General features: G+C 39.3%; 1 protein-coding gene across 1 annotated transcript; it reads left to right on the top strand.

Annotated features, from left to right (window-relative positions):
• The first annotated feature begins 1402 nt into the window (after positions 1-1402).
• Positions 1403-19775, top strand: acsbg2 (acyl-CoA synthetase bubblegum family member 2). Its single transcript, XM_088008012.1, has 10 exons — positions 1403-1576; positions 2501-2581; positions 2667-2816; positions 4713-4889; positions 6030-6211; positions 6369-6611; positions 8184-8401; positions 14940-15079; positions 17162-17408; positions 18213-19775. Exons 1-10 carry the CDS (start codon positions 1418-1420, stop codon positions 18329-18331), a joined length of 1716 nt encoding a protein of 571 aa, XP_087864138.1. The 5' UTR covers positions 1403-1417; the 3' UTR covers positions 18332-19775.
• Positions 19776-20428: the final 653 nt, after the last annotated feature.

Genomic DNA, 20428 nt, shown 5'->3' with positions numbered 1-20428 from the left:
TTACTACTGTAGCTTGTGTTTGTGAGACGGTCACGCACGTGGTAGCTGCACTGTGACCTAAAATGGGCATTAGCCAATGAAACGCGGCCCCTGTGGTAAGGTCCGTTGCTGGACCTGTTGTGGCTCAATATTGGTCCATATATAAGGCGCACCGGATTATAAGGCGCACTGTCGGCTTTTGAGGAAATTGAAGGTTTTTAGGTGCGTCTTATAGTGCGGAAAATACGGTAATCGTTTCAACCCTAATAAACCTAACGGAAACGTTTTCATTTCAGTCTCATTTTCCTAAAGCACTCATTTGACTTATTTTCTTATATGTAGATGTTATTTTTTTTAATTTTTTTATCAAATAAAACATTTTTTAACTATTTGCTCCCCCTGGAGTGTAACTGAGCCCAGATTTTAGCTGCAGGACTTCGGATAAAGACTTGAACATTTTACTGTCTATGTTATGAAACCGGTTAAAACCCGCTCCGTCTGAGAAACCAGAGCCATCCAGCAGAATAAAAACGGAGCAAAGCCATCGGTTACAGCTGCAGCTGCAACATCACCAAACATCTGCTGGGATATCTCATGCTTTGTTTGCAATTTAGTGATGTAATAATGGGAATATTGAATGAATTTAGTTCTGGATTTTTTTTCCTAAAGCTCCATTAAAATAAGTAATCTACCTTCATAAAAGCTTCACCAGGGTTCACTTGTGAGCCGGAATGAAATGCAGTTAAAAGACGCCTTCTGGTTCACAGAATGCAGGTTCTGGATTTGACGCCTGATGTCCAGGAATGTGACCTGACCAGCTGCCATGTTCCAAATCTCAGCTTTCATGTCATTAGCGTCACACTCTTAAAAAATAAAGATTAGATGTTCTTCCTTCTGGATCCTTGTAGATATGAAAAAATGTTCTAATTTTTACTAACCCTGGAACGGAGAGAATGAAATCCGACTTTGTTTGCTTATTTTAACATCTTTCTCTCTAGAGTCCTACAGTTTATGCAACATTTTCCGAACTAACTCTTCATTTCAGCACTTTGTGGTTCTCTACGTCCTTCAGTCTCTTCCCTAAACCTGGTTTTAATTAAATTTACCCTCTTGTTTATTTTAACAAGTTTATGAAAATCCATTCACATCTTGTCTTAAAGAACAAGACGATGATAGGAAGTAGCAGGGGGGTGACGGCGCGGTATTATTTTAAATTACTTATCGTGTGAAGAAACTTGTTCACGCATAATTTAATTTTTGTCAAATTTAAACGCCGCAGTTGTTTTTTCGACATTCGCAGAACATCGACAAAGTTTTTCAGACATTTGCAACAGAAATGCAGCTGCTGTAGCTCTGACTGTTTGCCGTTTTTGTGCTGCTGGAAGCTCAGCCTCCTCGCTCCCTTCATGCAGGTTTTTCTCTGTACTGACCCGTCAGGATGAGCTGTGCTAACTTTGACTCCCTCTCCTCCTGCAGGGGGCTCGCTGTGGGGATTTACACTACCAACTCTCCTGAGGCTTGTCACTACGTAGCAGAAAACTCCAAAGCAAACATTATTGTGGTGGAGAACCACAAACAGCTGCAGAAAATTCTCCAGGTGAGACGAGAATGACCGTGTAAATCACAGAAAAAAGAAAATATGATTTATTTTCTGTTCCAGAAAGGAATCAAAACACAGCTTTTACCACTTTAGATTTGTACTTTTGTTTGTTTTTGTAGATTTGTTTTTTATTTTGGTGAAAATATCAGAATAGAGAGGTTCAGATTGCCAAGAAAAAGTCACATATGTGCAAAAAAAGAATCAGGTTTTGGTCGCATTTGCTTGCTGTGTGAATGCAGCTTTTCTGACGTCGGAAGCCTTTTTTTTTTTAATTAACGCTCCAACAAAAACTATTAACAAGTAAATATTTTAGTACAAATAGAGCAATTTTTAAAATTTAATAACGTTTCAGCTAATAACATTTTCTTTGTTGCTTCATTAGATTACTCAAGGTGGAAACTTGCTCACCTCACAACAGATTATATGTTTTGATTTCAGCCACAAAAATTTGAGTTTAGCCAGAATTTTACAGAAAATAAAAGCTCAGAGAGTACCAGATGCTTCACTGCAAAAATTCAAAACCTTACCTTAAAAGTATTTTTGGTCCATTTTCTAGAGCAAATATCTTAGTAGACTCAACACAAGACAAAACTAAATTTAAAGTAGCTTTCTAGCAAGACATAGGAGCTTGTTTTAAGTCAATAATTTCTTTTTATTGATGAAAAAGTGCTTGATTATTTCACTTATAACGTGGGGGGAAATGTCTGCCAGTGGAACTAGCACTTTTTTATTAACAAGCTCCTATCCTTGCTGAAAGCCAATTGCAAGTTAGTTTTGTTTTATTTCAAGTGAACTAAAATATTTGCACCAGAAGCAAGACCAAAAATTCTTGGTGAGATTCTGTGTTGTTGCAGTGTGAACTAAAATGTTAAAAACAAAAAAGGTGTTGTCCTCACAGGAATGTATTGTTTCTGCCACCAGATTGAAGACAAGCTGCCTCACTTGAAAGCAATTATCCAGTACAAAGATGCACTAAAGGAGAAGAGGCCCAACCTGTACTCGGTAAGCACAAACACACACAGAGAGAGAGAGAGAGAGAGAGAGCGAACGTGGAAAAGCCCGTCTGACTGGTTTTCCTCCACAACAGTGGGCAGAATTCATGGAGCTCGGCCGCAACGATCCGGACGGGCCTCTTGATGCAATCATCTCCAGCCAGAAGCCCAACCAGTGCTGCACGCTCATCTACACCTCAGGAACCACGGGCCAGCCAAAGGGCGTGATGCTGAGCCATGACAATGTGAGTGATGATGCTTCGAGCCAGACGTCAGTGACTCTGTGTGCCTCGTAGTGGGTGCTTTCCAGGGAGATCTCTATCTATGAATTAGCACAACATGTGAAGGGTCTGACTATCTGAAGTGACAGAATAGATATAAATAGAAATGTTCTCACATTTTACACTGCAACAACACAAAATCTTACCAAGAATTTTGATCTAGTTTCTACTGCGAATATCTTAACACACTTGAAATAAGACAAACCTAACTTACAAGTAACTTTTCAGCTTGTTTTAAGTAAAAATATTAATTAATATTGATGAAAAAGTACCGGTTATTAGTGAAATAATCTGCAGTTAAAGCATAGATCCACGGGGGCTGAAATGCACGCCACACTTTTCAGATTTTTCAAACACCTAATTTTCCTTCCACTTCTACTTTGTGTTAGTCTATCACATAAAATCCCAATCAAATACACTAAATTTTGTTAATATCTCATAAAATATTAAACAAGTTCAAGTTTTGTTTTCACTGCACAATGTTTCAGATATAAATATAAAAAACAGCCACAAATCCCTCATTTTTAATCTGACTGATGATTACAGCAGTTTACTACCTAAACTTTCTGCATGGTTTGGTTATAACCATTTAAAATACAAAAAAATACTCAAACTATAAGTCAGAAGGTCTAAAAGAAACAAAGGGATGTTTCATCTCTGTCCTCGCCTGCTGATTATCTCTGCACCCCTCAGGTTGATCTTGTGACGCTCTGATGAAACTCAGACAGGGATGCATGACTGTTTTAAACTCTGCCACAAAAGTTCAGGAGGAAAGAATCAAATCTGAGGAATTAGGATCTAAAGCTGTTTTGCTAATAGTGAAAATTAACAGGTATTCTTACAGTGCTTCTTAGGTTTCATTATTGATTATTCAGAGGCTTTTAGCCCAGTTTCGTGTTCTAATTCCTGAGCAGCCGGAAAAAATACTGAATCAAAATTTCTCAATTTTACAAACCGATTGTGTTCTTAAAATTAAAAAAAATAAAATAAAGTGTATTTTATTTTAATGGGCATACTTGGTGTCTTTGCTATGAATTTTGAGTTACTGCCCTAAAATAAAACTAAAAAAAATTACAGAAATACATATTTGTCTGCTTGTTTGAGGCTCCTGCACTGCAAAAACACAAAATCTTACCAACTATTTTGTCTTATTATGCTTGAAATAAATCAAAACTTGCAAGTAGCTTTTCAGAAAGATGCAGAGGTTTGTTTTAATACAATAATTCATTAATAATGATGGAAAAGTTCCAGTTCCACTGGCAGATTATTTCACTTTTAACATGAGAAAATGTTATAAGTGAAATAAACACCAGTACTTCATCATTATTAATTAATTATTGACTAGAAAATGTTGCTAAAAAGTTACTTGTAAGTTAGTTTTGTCTAATTTCAAGTGTACCAAGATATTTGCTCTAAAAACTAGATGCAAAATAACTTAAGATTTTGTGTTTTTGCAGTTTCATGGTTAAAAAATGGATCTAATTTTTTAAACTGGATCCAGTTTTGATGGCAAACAAAGCACTAAAACTCACAAACTAGAAGTTGTTATAGATCAGATGATTTTTACCTGATCTGATTTTGTACTGAATTATCCTCCGTGAGGTTTGAGTTAGTACAACAGCAAGATAGTCAGATTTTGCACTTAAATATTTGGAATGTAATAAAAACTAAAGAAAAAAATCTAAAATTTTCAGTTTCAAAGATTGCAAAAGTAAAATTTACAGGGACTCTGTAGGTCAGTTGTTTACTAAGAAATGATTTTTGAAGGTAAATATAAATTTAAAACAATCATAGTTGGGTGTTCATGCTTCCCCAGAGGTGTACGACATCTACTCCATGTTTTCTTGTCTTTCCCCTCAGATAACTTGGACAGCAGCTGCAACGGGTTTACACGTCGAGCTGAAGGACGGCCTTCAGTTCCAGGAGAGGGTGATCAGCTACCTGCCGCTGAGCCACATCGCGGCTCAGATGGTCGACATCTGGATCAGCATGAAGGTCGGAGGGCTGACCTACTTCGCTCAGCCGGACGCCCTGAAGGTGAGAGGAGCTGCCAGCGTTTTCTCACAGCCTGACCTTAAATCAGACGAAACCTTTCCTGCTTTAGGTCAGTCAGAAAAACCAGTTTCACCTTTCGTCTCAAAAGTCGTAAAGTTCAGATGATTGGAGTCAAAATGTCAGATTACGTTTATAGTTCTACAAAGTTATAGCTGCAGTATTTAACTTTACAAAATATATGTTTTTTTTACATATTTGTTAAAATTGTCACCATGTCTAAATGTGCTAATGGCAGTTTATCTGCCATCTTCGTTGGCGATGCTAACTAGCCTTTGCATCAATAGATTTTACATTTCCAATGTCTAGAATTTTCCAAAATTGAATTTTTTTTTCCTTTTTTCCTTAGTTTTTGTTAAATTCTAAATATTTGCGTATAAAATTATCTTGCTGTTCTACTAATCATAAAAGCTGAAAAACCCAAACTAGACTGAGGACAATTCAATACAAAATCACATCAGGTAAAAATCATCTGATCCAACTGTTATAATCTGTTATAACTTTATCTAAACTGGATCCAGTTTAAGAAGATCCTTTCTTGAACCATGATCTAAGAGCACTGCAAAAGCACAAAATCATAGCAAGTTATTTTGTCTAGTTTTTAGTACAAATATCTTAATACATTTAAAATAAGACAAAACAAGTAACTTGACCGTTTCAACAGATATGCAAAATATATTTGTAATTAAAGTTACAAATTGCAGCTGTAACCCAAATGTAATGATTTAAATTTAATCTCATAAAATAAAAAAAATATTAACATAATCTTTAAGTTTGAGAACATTTTGAATGTTTTCCAGTTTGTCGTTCAGATGCTGGATGTTTTAAAACAGGAAGAACAAGTCGTATGAATCACCTAGTTTTAAAAAGTTCTCTTTTTTAACAGTATAAAACCTCAATATGCTTCCTCTCAACAACGGCTCTTATTTTGAAACCAGTTCCATTTAATGTAAACCCTAAATACGTTTATTGGTACAATTAAAGCGTGTCATGTTAGGAAGAGTTGATGATCAACCGGACACAGATAACCAGAGGGCTACATGACTGTCTGTGTGCTTTGTTTGGCTTAGTTAAAGGGTTCTCCATGGAAACCAAGTAAATAAATATTTTGTTGCGTTTTCTCAGGGATCTCTGGTGAACACCATGAAGGAAGCACATCCGACGGCCTTCATGGGCGTCCCGCGTGTCTGGGAAAAGATGCAGGAGAAAATGAAATCCGTCGGAGCGAAATCATCAACTGTGCAGAGGAAAGTGGCTGCCTGGGCCAAAGATGTTGGTCTGCAGACCAATCTGACCAAAATGAATCAGTAAGTCTTATTTAACAACATTAAAATCATTCAGAGAATTTGTTTCGGTTAAATGTTAAATTTGAGGAAATTAAAGCTTTTTTTTCCTACGTTACATTTTGTGGCGTTAACATTGAGTTGACCTTTCACTTCTCCATATTTTTTTTTGTTTTCCCAGAAGCGTAGCAGCTGCCCGCACCCCGTTCAGCTATCAGGTTGCCAAAAAGCTCGTGTTTAAGAAAGTACGCAAGGCTCTCGGCCTGGACCGCTGCACCAAATGCTTCACAGGCGCCGCCCCAATCACCAAAGACACCCTGGAGTTCTTCCTCAGCCTAAATATTCCTCTCTATGAGCTTTACGGCATGAGCGAGAGCACCGGACCCCACACCATCTCCACACCTGAGGCCTTCAAACTCACCAGGTAAAATTTATATCATTATATCACTAGATTCACAAAGCAGATAGCGCTAATATGTACAGATGCAAATAGATACAAATCCATTTGTTTGCATCTGCAGATACAGAGAAGAGGTCAAAGACTTAGAGAAAAAACTAATGTATCTAAAATTAATGTCCTAAAGTCATAAAAAACAATTTAAGTTGGCCTTGAATGCAGAATTGTTTTAGTCTACTATGGGTATTGTTTTGCTAAAGGGCTTTGCTGTCAGACAAAAGTTTGAGTTGCATGCAAACATCTTCATTTTGTTCTGTGACCCGAAGCGTTTAGGCTACTGCTAACTAGCTGTAAATATATCATTGCTAGCTAGCTAGCTAGCTTTTCTGTGTTTCATGAACTTGTCTAGGGCTGTTGTAAACGAATATTTTAGTAATCGAGTAATCTATCGATTATTCTTACGATTAATCGAGTAATCGGATAAAAAAAATTATAAAATGAAATATTGGTAAATCTGGCATAATACTGGTGTTACTATCAGATATCAATATCAGTCCAATTTTTCATATTTGAGCATCCCTAACAGTTGCTTTTTTGTAGTTTAGAAAACTAACCTGTAACAATAATAGCTCACTTTCTAAGTTAACCAGAAGAAAAGTTATAGAAAAATCTGAAATTATATTGAATTTAATAACAAAGAGGCAGGCTCACAAATATGCTTATAAAAAATGTCTACAATCCAGCTTTTAGTTTATGTATTCATCTTCAGTGAGTTTAATAGATTAATTAAACTCACCTTGCCACCTAACCTGTCACGCTTTGGGTTTGAAAATACGGGAAATGCCGCCTGGAGTGGGAGGAGAGGGCGAATGAACGAACGTAAGATGGGGTGGAGGGGAGGAAATAGACCAGCGGACTGACGAACCGTTAGACCGGGGGACGAACACGGGGGGAAGCAATACGGGATATTTACGACACCTTCACTGGTCACACTCAGAAACTCATCTACCAGCCATGTACGATGCGCTCCGCCACCCGTTTCTTCAGACCGGGATATGAAATTTATTGTGCGGTTCGTCGGTAAAGCTACATTTACACGGTAAGCATCAGCTACTCAGCCGCCCGCCCTGTTCAGGCTATCCGCTCACCTCAGCGCTCTTCCCGCCGTTCGCTTTCAACCAGCAGCCCCGGAGGAGAAATGCTGCCGTACTCCAGGCATTCCCCCAGTCATTTTAAGGATGCTTATTGGTTCCCCAAAAACGATAAAAAGTCGGGCATTATCATCAATCAATAAAATCCCCACGGGCCAATCTTGAAGATTGGACTTTATGCCGCTGAGACTTAGCTTTTGTCAACAACTCAGAGGCGGAAGTGAGAGCTCCGCGCAACGCAAATGAAGTCCCGACCGGAACACGGTGCGCTAACTAATAAAACATAAATTAACGAAGCTTCGAGGCAGGTAAATTTTCCTCGAGGAATTTTAGTAATCGAGGTACTCGAATCATTCGAGGAATCGTTTCAGCCCTAAACTTGTCACTCACTTTTTTTTATCATTATTGGTAAATTAAAAGAGATTAACTCACGTTTTTTGTCCTGTAGTTGTGGTAAAGAGATTTCAGGATGTAAAACAAGGCTGCACAACCCCGACGATGAGGGAAACGGTGAGATCTGCTTCTGGGGCCGCCATGTCTTCATGGGTTACCTCGACATGCCCGACAAGACGCAGGAAGCCATCGACGAAGACGGCTGGCTGCACTCGGGCGACCTGGGAAAACACGACGAGAACGGGTTCCTCTTCATCACCGGTCGTATCAAAGGTATTCCTCCAATTCCCCAGGAGAATTTCATGACCCCCTGCATGTTACTGTTTACATCATAGACATAAGGATAGACGCCTCATGGACCCCTCTCGCCTATTGTTGCTGACGAGATTTAGGGCGGCCATCTTGGAGCGGTACACCACTCCACTCAGCGTTGTGTGTTTAGCAGCACAATGACGTATCAGCGCATTTAATCGATCATAACACACTTTTTTGTTACTGGAAACTCAAAAAATTCAAACGTCTATCAAAGCTACATTTATAAACAATTGTATTTTTTGAGTGTTTTTTGTTAGTCAGTAAAAATAACTCGTTTCTTTATTCAACTTTATTCCGCCATGTGCATCTCCCGAACAACCAGACAGAGAGCCCCGAAGAAGAACACAAACCCTTAACATATGCTCCTGGCATAACAGTGCCCCTAGTGGGTGGACATGTAATACAAATAAAACAAAGGAGTAACAATCTCCCACTTTTCTTAAAAAAAAACAACAAAAAAAACAACAAACAAAAACAGGGCTTATGAGAAAGCGCAGCCATTAAGGATTTTGTCAGAACAGTCTCAACGTAACAGAATGTGAAACATCTTATGACTGAGTTTATTGAAGAATCCAAAGTCCTTCATAAAGAGCCCTAAGGAGTGAGGTTGCGGATGCTCCCTTCTTTGTTAAACAGTCTGCAAGTTGGTCTTTTGTTTGAGACCACAACACTTGATGAACTTTCTTAGTTTGCATCAGTTCTTTAATTGAACTGATTTCCAGGCGTAACCTTTTCTCTGCAACAAACTTAGTTGACTTAAGTGCATCAACAAGAGAGAAATTATCAGTCACACAGATTATAGGTGGAGGACAAGCAGTACTACCAGCACTGAGTTCAGAAAAGAGTGTGGAAAGAAAAATGGCATTATCAATCCCCTCAGACATGGCGAGTGTTTCACCTGCCAGTGTGCTTCTGACAATTCTCTTAATTCTCTTTGACTGCCATGCAATAGGAGAGAACCGCCCGTTGTCACCCATCAAAACAATGAAGTGCCCACCTTGAGTACCTCCATCTGAAAGATTTCCAAAAGATGCATCAGTGAATGTAACCATCTTTAAGTTACTGTCATCCCCAAGGTGTTGAAAATTCAATTCAACTGACTTGGCCTTGAGCTTACACACAACTCTGTTTGCTTCATTAATGGTCTGTACTGTAGCATGTTTGAGACGGGATGCTAAATTACTAGCATCAAACATGACATCAGGCCTGCTCTGTCTTGCCACCCACAGAAGTTGGCCTATCTTAGATCTGAGCTGCTCTGTTTCCTTCTCAGTGAGAGGTGAAGCTGACTCTGCTGCTCGTGAGGGTGAGAGGTGTATGGACTGCAGGTGCTGAATGTATGTTTCTTGGTGTATTTGTACCTTCTCACCTTGAGTAACAAGATCTACACCCACATAGGAAAAGCTATTGTGTGCTTCACGACCGACATTAAACTTTGACCTCAGGTGAGGCATGACTGACTCTGAAAACATGTGTGATCCACCCCATATAAAATCATCAACATGACAAGCAAGTACACCAGTTACATTTTTGCGCTCATCCAGCCAATAGAAAACTGCAGGGTCAACCTTAGACATGATGCCTCCTGCTTCAATCATGATGCTTTTTACTCTGTTATACCAATACAGTGAAGCATCAGCTAAACCATACACACATTTTCCCAGTTTCCAAAGCACACCTGTGCTATTGGCCTCTCGAGGAGGTTTGATGAAAATGTCTCTGGACAGTTGCATTCCTTGTAAAAAGGCAGATTTAATGTCCATAGAGTGAAGTTCCCATTGTTTTTGACATACAACTGCCACCAAGAGTCTCAGTGACTCTGAGGCACAGGTTGGAGAGTCCTTTTGTAGGTCAGAAACTTGTAGCTCCTCAAATCCTCGTGCAACAAGTCTTGCTTTTGGTATTATTCCATTTTCAGTCTCTTTCAGAGTGCACACCCAACGAGTGGAGACACACTTTTGTCCTTTGTCCTCAATTTCCTCAAACACTTGGTTCTGTTTCCAGCTTTTTATTTCATTTTCCTTTGCTTCATCAAACGATATGTCCTTACTCACAAAAACATCCTCGTGCATATCTGTATCCTCAGCATCTGCCTGGATGTGAAGATCCTCCAACTGTGACAGGTCAGCTGACTCACTGTTGCCAGCCACTTCTGCTGGCTCAAGCAGCTCCAAGTTAAACCAGTTCTTGTATTTCCCAGTTGCTTTGCCTGCACGTCCCAACACTTTGGCTTTTTGTGAGACACCCTCTGCATTTCTGAATGTCACAATTTGACCTGTCTTTATGATGGTGTTCCCAGAGTGCGGTCTCTCAGCCTCTGCATTTTCAGGAGCAGGCAAATGATGATTCTCAGGATTTACTGCAATAGTGTCTCCTTCTACATTCTCTTCAATGATGTCCACTGTGTGTTGTCCTCGATTGTTTTTCTCATCGCAGGTAATCTGAGGTTCTTCATTCTCGTGAGTAACTTTCCTCAATCTGAGTTGATGGACTCTGACACAGGTGCCTCCGTGTCTAACAAAAACGACTGCACCATCTTGACCAATCACCACTCCTGGTCCTTTCCATTCTGGACAATCCACTCTTTTGTAAAAGACTTTGTCTCCAGTTTCATATCGCTCGTCTATGGGCCGCATCTGTTTCTTTAGTGCTCTCCGTATCCTTTCTGAACATTCTGCTTCTGTAAAAGCTTTTCTTGCAGCATGCAAGGCTGAAATGTGCTTGGCAACCCATTCACTCTTGGTGGTGCCCTCTAGAGCTGGAGCTTTGTCTATTAATACAGAAGGCAGGTTAGGATTCTGCCCGAACACCAGCTGATGTGGGCTGTATCCATGGACACTTTGCATAGAGTTCTTTGCCATCAGGGCCCAGTCCATGGCAGTGCTCCAGTCACATCCAGTACTTGCTTTGACTTTCAGCAGGATCTCTGTCAGAGTTTGATTGTGGCGCTCCAACAGTCCATTGCTCCATGGACTGTAAGCAGGTGTTGTCTTGACTTCAATATTAAAGTTCTCGGCCATGTCTCTCACTTCCTCGTTATTGAACTCACCACCATTGTCACTGAACAACTTTTGTGGTGGGCCATGCACACTGATCCAATCATGGATAAAACGTCTGACTATTTCAGAAGACCTCTTGGTGGTTAAGACACTACCAGCACTGAAACGGGTAAACTGGTCAATAATGTGTAGGTACCAAACCCCAGGTTCAAGTTCGTGCAGATCTACAGCAACAGTTTCATTGTATGTAGATGCCAATGGTAAGCCGACAGCAGGTTTTGGTTTGGTCTTACAATATTTTTGACACACTTCACACTGGTTCACGATGTTTTTCAGCAGGCTGTCACATTCTGTGTCCTTGTTGCCAGAATTAGTCAAAAGTCTCTGTATTTTGTCAGCAGATGCGTGTCCAAACTGTTTATGAAGTTTCTCCAGAACTTTCATCTTTTCACTTGTGTTCATCTTGTCTGTTGTCGTCAGTATTTCTTCCTCATTAGCTTGCAATAGCTTATCAGAGTGAATGAAACTTCTATCTTCACTGTCCACAATGTTTACACAGTAATGACCTGAACTAGTAAAGTCCAGTTTGACAGGCTGGTTGAACATCACTGCACTGTCCCTTTCCATGTCCAAAACAGTCCCTGCCCTTTTCAATGAGGTCTTACTCAGCAGCAGTGGGATGTTAGCAGGTACTACTTCAGTTTCTATATTACACTTTGTGTTGCCGATTTTAGCAGGTATCTTTACCTTTTTTATGGAGTAGACGATTTTTCCATCTCCAAACTTGAAGGGCCTGTGACTTTGTGTTTCTGTCTCTTTCATAGTCTTCACACTTTTCTTTTGCAACACAGTACTATAGTTGTCCAGCCACTCTTGTCCACAAACTGTCCTAGTGCAAGCAGTGTCTATTATTGCTGAGCCAAAACATTCTGTCATGAATATTTCTGCATCTGTTGGTGATTCTTTGGTGTACAGAGTTAAGTTGCACTCTTCCACGTCTTTTGTATCATCAGCAATTTTAACACTATCAGCTTTGTGCGGACAGTTTTTAACCCAGTGAAAAGTACTTTGGCACACTGCACATTTTGACCGTCGTCCGTACTTATCCAGCGGGTTTGTACCGGGCTGCGGAGTGTTGAGCTGTGAAGTTTTCTGATGGGGACTCTGCCGCCAGAACTTGCCTTTTTGCCGCCGTTGCTCCGCTGCAAACACGGACTCCTGGCTAATGCCCTCTGCTGCCGCACCTCTTTTTTCGCCAAATATTCTCTTCAAAGCGGACTTCATTGAAGCAAATGTTACATCTGAGCATGCCGTTAAAGCCAACTGTCTGTCCGTTATATCCAAACACGCGGTGTCCAAAAGCTTAAAAGCCAAAACTGGGTCAGGCAGCTCCATGTTGTATTTCTTCATCCGCGAGTAACGCTGCTCGAAATCAATAATATAGTCCGCCATCGACATGTTAACTTCTTTTATGATCCGGTCAAAATCCGAGTATGCTTCATAGATCCTGTCCTTTTCCTCTTTTAAGAACAAGTCATCTAGTTTAGCGAACAACGTTGTCATTCCAGTGTCTTTATTTAGATCATCTACCGGAATTTCCATCGCCGTGTCCCGCGCTCTTCCAGACAGGGCCAGGGCGACAGCCAGCGCTTGCTTTTTCGACTCCAAATCTGTAACTCTCGTCCAAATGTTGACTTCATTCTTCCAGCTTTCGTAAGGCTTTCCTTCCTCAAACGTTGGCGGAACTCTGTAGTTACTAACCATCCTCTGCTACCAATGTTAGTCAGTAAAAATAACTCGTTTCTTTATTCAACTTTATTCCGCCATGTGCATCTCCCGAACAACCAGACAGAGAGCCCCGAAGAAGAACACAAACCCTTAACATATGCTCCTGGCATAACAGTGCCCCTAGTGGGTGGACATGTAATACAAATAAAACAAAGGAGTAACATTTTTAATACATAGTTCAGCATATTTAAATATGCTTAGTGGCTATAACAATAGAATAGGAATGGGATATTCTGATATTGATGTATGATGAGCATTTTACAAAGCACACAGCCGTTCATAATTTATTTAATAAATTATTTAGTAATATCAATACATATTTATATAACCATACAAACAAATAATTAATGATTAATACTGAATAATATATATTGATACATGTTTATATATATATATATATAAAATTCCCTTCTCACCCTCCGCGGGTGGTCTCTCTCTCTCTTTCATCCTCTGAGCTCGGGTCCTCTACCAGAGGTCTGGGAGCTTCAGGTTCTCCTCCAGTATCTTGGCTGTGCGTAGAACTGCACATTTCTGGACTGAGATGTCTGATGTTGTTCCTGGGATCTGTTTGAGCCACTGCTCCAGTTTGGGGGTGACTGCCCCGAGGGCCCCGATGACCACAGGCACCACTGTGGTCTTCACCTTCCAGGCCTTCTCCAGTTCCTCTCTGAGGCCCTGGTATTTCTCCAGTTTCTCCTTTTTCCTGATGTTGTGGTCACTTGGTATTGCTACATCCACCACAACGGCTTTCCTCTGTTCTTTATCCACCACCACAATGTCCGGTTGGTTCGCCATTACCATCTTGTCTGTCTGGATGTGGAAGTCCCACAGGATCTTAGCTCGGTCATTCTCCACCACCTTTGGGGGTGTTCCCCACTTTGACCTCGGGGCTTCCAGTCCATATTCTGCACAGATGTTCCTGTACACTATGCCCGCCACTTGGTTATGTCGTTCCATGTACGCTTTCCCTGCCAGCATCTTGCACCCTGCTGTTATGTGCTGGACTGTCTCAGAGGCCTCCTTGCACAACCTACACCTTGGGTCTTGTCTGGTGTGGTAGATCTGAGCCTCTATTGCTCTGGTGTTTAGGGCCTGTTCCTGGGCGGCCAGGATGAGGGCCTCTGTGCTGTTCTTGAGTCCAGCTTTCTCCAGCCATTGGTAGGATTGTTTTTAGGCTTGATGTTTATTTTGGGATTATTAAAAAATGATCGGGGTGGTAGATTAGCTACCGCTGCTATTTGCTAATCTAACACTGCGGTGGTTGATTAGCTAATTTAAGCACAAGCGGAAAGCATGTCCTAACTTACATGTTTCGGTTCAGTTAGTTTATTTTTATAACTGAACCTAAACACACCTTATTACACAGCACATCTACATGGTACAGTTGTCAAAGGTAAGCTAGCATAAATGAACTACTACCACCTCACTATTTTCTTTTCTTACTTAAATTTTATTTAAACTTTATCTAGTTAACACAGTGTTAACAATTAGTATCAAAGCACTGAGTTTCTCTTTAACACATCAGGCGTACATTTAAGATTTAACGCATTATGGACAACAAAAACCAATGATAGTCATCAGCTAGCAGCTTTTTGCCTACCAGCAGGGAAATAGCGGTGGGATTTTGCGCATGTGACGTCCCGCTGCAACTGATCCATACTCTCAAGCATAAACCTTAGTTTTTTAACCAGCCGCATGTTTTTCTGCAGAGATGATCATCACAGCGGGAGGCGAAAACATCCCTCCGATCCCCATCGAGGACGCAGTGAAGGAGGCTGTGCCGCTGATAAGCAACGCCATGTTGATAGGAGACAAGAGGAAGTTTCTCACCATGCTGCTCACTATTAAGGTGAGGAACTCCATCACACTTATCTGTTTTTACCAACGTCACTCAGATAATATGGAGACACAATGTTATCGCTGTATTATTGTTGTAAAAATCTCTGCTTTATCTTCTCTATCTAATCTGAGAAAGATTCATTGTCGTCACTGATGGCAGAAACAAAAAGACCGCACAAACGTTTTACATTTAGCGTCCAACACTGCCCCCTGCTGCTGCCTCAGAAAACTACATCATCACGTTTGCAGGCTGCAGGTTGATACTGGTACAAACCTTTTGTCACAGGGGCCAAAATTGTTGAGTCAAAAGTAAAATCAAGCTTAAAAAATGTTATTTATTTTAGATTAAAAACTTAAAAAAGTATGATCCACGTTTGCTGTATTAAAATAAAAACATCTAGTTTTAGCAAATTATTTTCAGTAATTGGAACAGGATTTGGTTTACTTTAATTTTGCTATATTTGGTCAAGTTTAATACATTTAAAATCTGATTTGGGTTTCTTGACACTCAAGAAATGTGAACATAAAAACAGACAATATTAAAATATAGAGTAAAAATAAATTAAAAATGGGATTTAAATAAGAGTGTAGTTGAAATCATTGATCTTATGCTACTTTAAACAGATGAGTGTTGAGTTTGGATTTGAAATGTGGCGGTGCGTTTATGTCACTGAGATCAGGTGTGAGTGAAAAGATGAATACTTTGTGTTGTACTTAACATTCTTCATCATAGGAAAAATGTATCAGGAATAACTTTAGCCCGATTACAAATAAATCTACATCAGCCACCCCTACTTTACACCAAGATCCTACCACTGAACGCCTTTACAATGTTAATCAGTTAATGCACTGATCATTTAATTATTTTCAATTCACTTAATGCAAATGGCAAAAAGAGTTTTCACGCTAGCATAAGGTGGTTTTTTGACTGAATTTCGCAAAACTGTAAAGAAAACGCTTTATTCGCATCACACAAGTCTCATGATCAACAACCGGATGTTACTACTGCCGGAAAAGACGAAGAAGACAACAGGAAGTGGTCGAAGGATGACGGCAGCATATTTTTAATGACTTATCGCGTGAAGAAACATATTCCAACGTGGCTGTAATTAATTACTCATTTAATGGAAACAACACAATAGCAAAATAATGTTTGTAATGGAAAAATCTAAAGATAGAAGTGGATTAAAGTTGGATTTATTCCATTTAGAAAGGTTTAAATAGGGTAAAACACATAGTTTTAAAATATTCCAAGAAAAATGAAAACATCCAAAGACCTTCATGTGGGAATTAGGCAATTAAAATATAAGTAGATTAAAAAGTTCACAGCTGATGTCCCACAGCATGTAGTTTGTTTTATATATATATATATATATATATATATATATATATATATATATATATATATATATATATATGGTATTTTAGGCTACTGGTTGTTGTTCCAGGTACCCATTGGTAACCCTCAATTAAGATTTGTACTGCTGATCTTCACTTTGACTTATAATAGTCATTTATTACCAATACAATGTCCATTGTCTTGCCTTTTCCATTTAGAGCCACATAAATCTGACATGAATCAAAACCAAGCAGAATCAGGCTTGACCTTAATACTCAGAACTGAAAATGAAATACTCCCCCTGGTGGCAATAAACGGAAGAAAAGACAAATGGCTCCTACAATATATACAAAGACAGGTCATATTAATGAATATTTATTCTTCTTCTTAATGGTGAGTCTAGATACAAAACAAAACAATCTTAATTCACCAGCGAGATTCTCGACTTTAATCTGAGAAGGCAGCTAAAGATTAGGGTGATGACGACAACCTCAAAGACAAATTTTCATAAATTTAGAAGGTTTCACTTCTATAACGCAAGTAAAGATTTTGTTATTGAAAGGCTTTGTTAAAATGCCAGTTTTTTAACAAAATGTAAATAGAAACTGATGAGCTGTGCTGCACATTTCCTATCAGAAACAAAGTTCTTGATTTATTGAAAGCCATCTTGGGTGAATCATTTTGTCTCATTTCAAAGCTGTGAAAGTCTGAGCTGTTTAAAGCCGAATTCGTTTTGTGTTTGCTGCGCTGCAGTGCCAAGTGAACGTCGAGACGGGCGACCCCGAGGACGAGCTGACGCCCGAAGCCGTGGAGCTCTGCAGGAAGCTGGGCAGCAAAGCCACGCGCGTCTCCGACATCGCGGGCGGCCGGGACCGGGCCGTCCACGCCGCCATCCAGGAGGGGATCAACCGGGTGAACGAGAACGCCACCTCCAACGCGCAGCGCATCCAGAAGTGGATCGTTCTGGAGCGGGACTTCTCAGTCGGCGGAGGAGAGCTGGGTCAGTCAGAACGACGAGTCTCATGCTTTCTTCGGATCAGATCAGTTAGAACCAATCAAGGAAAATTAGCCAATTTAGATTTATTGCAGACCAATCAGTGCATCAGTAGTAGAAGTCATTTTTAATTCAGGCAAAAGTAGAAATTTTGTACTTAGTTTTTTTATTGAATCCAATCTTACTGTATTTTTTTCATACAACATAAGAGCTCCTATGAAATGCAGCAGGATTAGGAGCCCTGATGAAATCAAAATAAGACATTATTCAGGTAGAATACGCTGCAAAAAACATTTTTGTTTGCTCTAGTTTCTAGTTCAAATATCTTACATTACTTAAAATAAACTAAAACTAACTCACAGGCAACTCTTTAGCAACATATAGGAGGTTGTTTTAAGTCAATAATTACTTAACATTGTAATCTCCCAGGGAAACTAGTATTTATTTAATCAATATTAAGAAATTATTTACTTAAAATAAGCTCCTATGTCTTGCTGAAAAGCCACTTGTAAGTTAATTTTGTCTTATTTCAAGTGTCCTAAGATATTTGTACTAAAACTAGACCATTAATACTTGGTCAGATTTGGTGTTTTTGCAGTGAAATGATAGAAAAACTCTTTAAATCAGTGGCTGTAAGACAAACTGCAACGTGTCCTTCAGTTTTCTCCTCTTTGACTAACAGGAATTCAAGTAGCAGGTTTGCGATTTAACAACTGAGCCAAACCCGTTTGGGTAAAGCTCAAAGAATCGCCCTGCAGCTGTTGCATTCTGGGTAACCGTCCTAACCGCTGACCTTCGCTCGTCCAACAGGTCCGACCATGAAGCTGAAGCGACCCGTGGTGCTGAAGATGTACAGAGAGCAGATCGACAACTTCTACAAAGAGACGCCGACCCCGACGACCCAGGAGAACCCGCTGCCTCCCAAGTAGACGCCCTTTGACCTTCTGACATTCTCCGCCTCGTTGGTCCGTCTCCTGATGTCGTTTGGTGCCTGTCGGACCGCTTTGTCTCGCTTTGTTGTTGTTGTGCAGGCAAAAGCAGAGAATCAGCTTTATGTTTTTAAATATAAACGCAGTTATTTATTCGACGACGACGAAGAATCCAGACGGAGCCGTTTGTCGTACTGAAATACTTGAGCTACAGACATGAAATCCAAAAACGCAGTGGTTTGTCTTCTAAAGGAATGACTTCTCATATTTATTTTTTAGTTTGCCAAAGTTGGTGGTTTTTGACCAAGAAAAACATATCGACTGATGAAAAAAAAAAACTTTTTAGTTGCAGTTTGCAGAAGCTAGCATCTGAAGTCAAACACTGCAAAAACACAAAATATTACAAAGTACTTTTGGTGTAATTACCAGTGTGAGTATCTTAGTATACTTTAAATACAACCGACAAGTAGCTTTTGAGCAAGCGTTCAAGTAAATAATTCACTATTAATAAAAAAAAAAGTACTAGTTCCATTGAACTTGTATGTAAAATAATCTGCCAGAGGAACCAGAAGTTTTTAAATAAATATTCTAAATTGATTTAAAATAAAACTTTTACATCTTAAGAAGTTATTTGTAAGATACTTGCATTAGAAACTAGACTAAAAACACTTGGTAGTATTTTGTGTTTATGCAGGGAAACTTTCTCTAAATCCAAAACATGAAGCCATATCTGTTGCTTTTTTAAAATCATGTGTTTATTTGTTTTATGCTCACTTGTTTATTGTGTGGAATATTGTAAAAAAAAAAATATTTGCTATTTTTTGTTTTATTTACACTTCTCGGTTGAATCGGATTCGTTTCATCCAAGCAGACGGTGAAATGTTAAGTTTGTGCATCAGCTGGAACCGCCTCGTTCTGACATCCGTGTGCATCCTCTGGCCTTCTTGAAGACTTCATTTTGTATTTTATAAACCATAAACTTAAGCAGAAGCTACATGCACTTAGTACAGCTGATGTATTCATGCGGTTGTTTGTATATAATGATACTTTGGGTGTGAAGCGTTCAGACAGCAGTAGAGGAAGTGATAACTCGGTGATTCTGGTTCTCTTAAAGCAGCTAAAGCTGACTGTAAATAAGAGTTATTTAAACAGCCGAATAAAGGAAATGACGGTAATTCAGCGTCGGGGTTAGGTGGGTTTTCAGTTCCTGCATCATTCGTCTAAAGAACAAGCAGATCTAAATAAAGCTGCGGTTTATCGGTGAACAAGCTGCAGAGATGCTTCTAGCAGCGCGAGAGCCCAGTCAGAAACTGAACTTACCTGAACCTGAGCGGCTGTTTAATCAGGAAATATGCTGCAGATAAAGTGAAGGAGGTCCATTCATCCTGACGCAAATGTGAAGATTTCTTTCATCTGTTCTGGAATAAAAATATGATTGCAATCATGGGAGGAGTTTGTTTCTTGTGGCTTTCAGCAGGTCTGCTGTGGATAAATAGTTTAATAAATCATCCAGCAAACCATGAATGAGTTCATGTTTATAATTTAAAGCTGAACTATTTAATATTTTTTTGAAATAACAGAATGAAAGTTTAGTACTCAGCATTTCCAAACAATATGGATGGAAATTAAACTTAGATTTTCTGTAAAAGTCTAATTTGATTTGCAACATTTTATCACATCATCTCAAACTACAATATGCATCTCTGGGGATTTTGTGATGAATAAGCAAGGCAATGCATAGTTTTTACATATATAAAATCTGAAAAGTGTGGTGTGCATTTTAATTTTTTCAAAAAAAAGAAAAAAAAAACATTTAGTTTATCACTGTAAGAGTTTTTTTGGCACGTGTCCACTGACTTTTTCTGTTCATCCTAAGTTGGAATTGGCCTGCAGTTGACTTGTAATTATCAAGTCAGAGGACTCCAAAGCAATTCACACTTTAAGGGAGGCTACTAATGTTTATTTTAGTAATCGATTCTGATGATCAGATAAAAAAAATCTTCCTTTTTTACACATTAAATGATGCAAACATACTTCCATTTTTAAATAAAAACATTTAATTGGTTAAAATGCAAAATAATGTAGCATTCCTTTAGT

The sequence above is a fragment of the Poecilia mexicana genome, unplaced genomic scaffold, assembly GCF_051168715.1.
Source record: "Poecilia mexicana isolate PSO_F unplaced genomic scaffold, ASM5116871v1 scaffold_8, whole genome shotgun sequence".
In the NCBI taxonomy this organism is placed as follows: Eukaryota; Metazoa; Chordata; class Actinopteri; order Cyprinodontiformes; family Poeciliidae; genus Poecilia; species Poecilia mexicana.
Note: the sequence above shows the minus strand (reverse complement) of the source record. Positions and strands in the feature narration are given on the sequence as shown.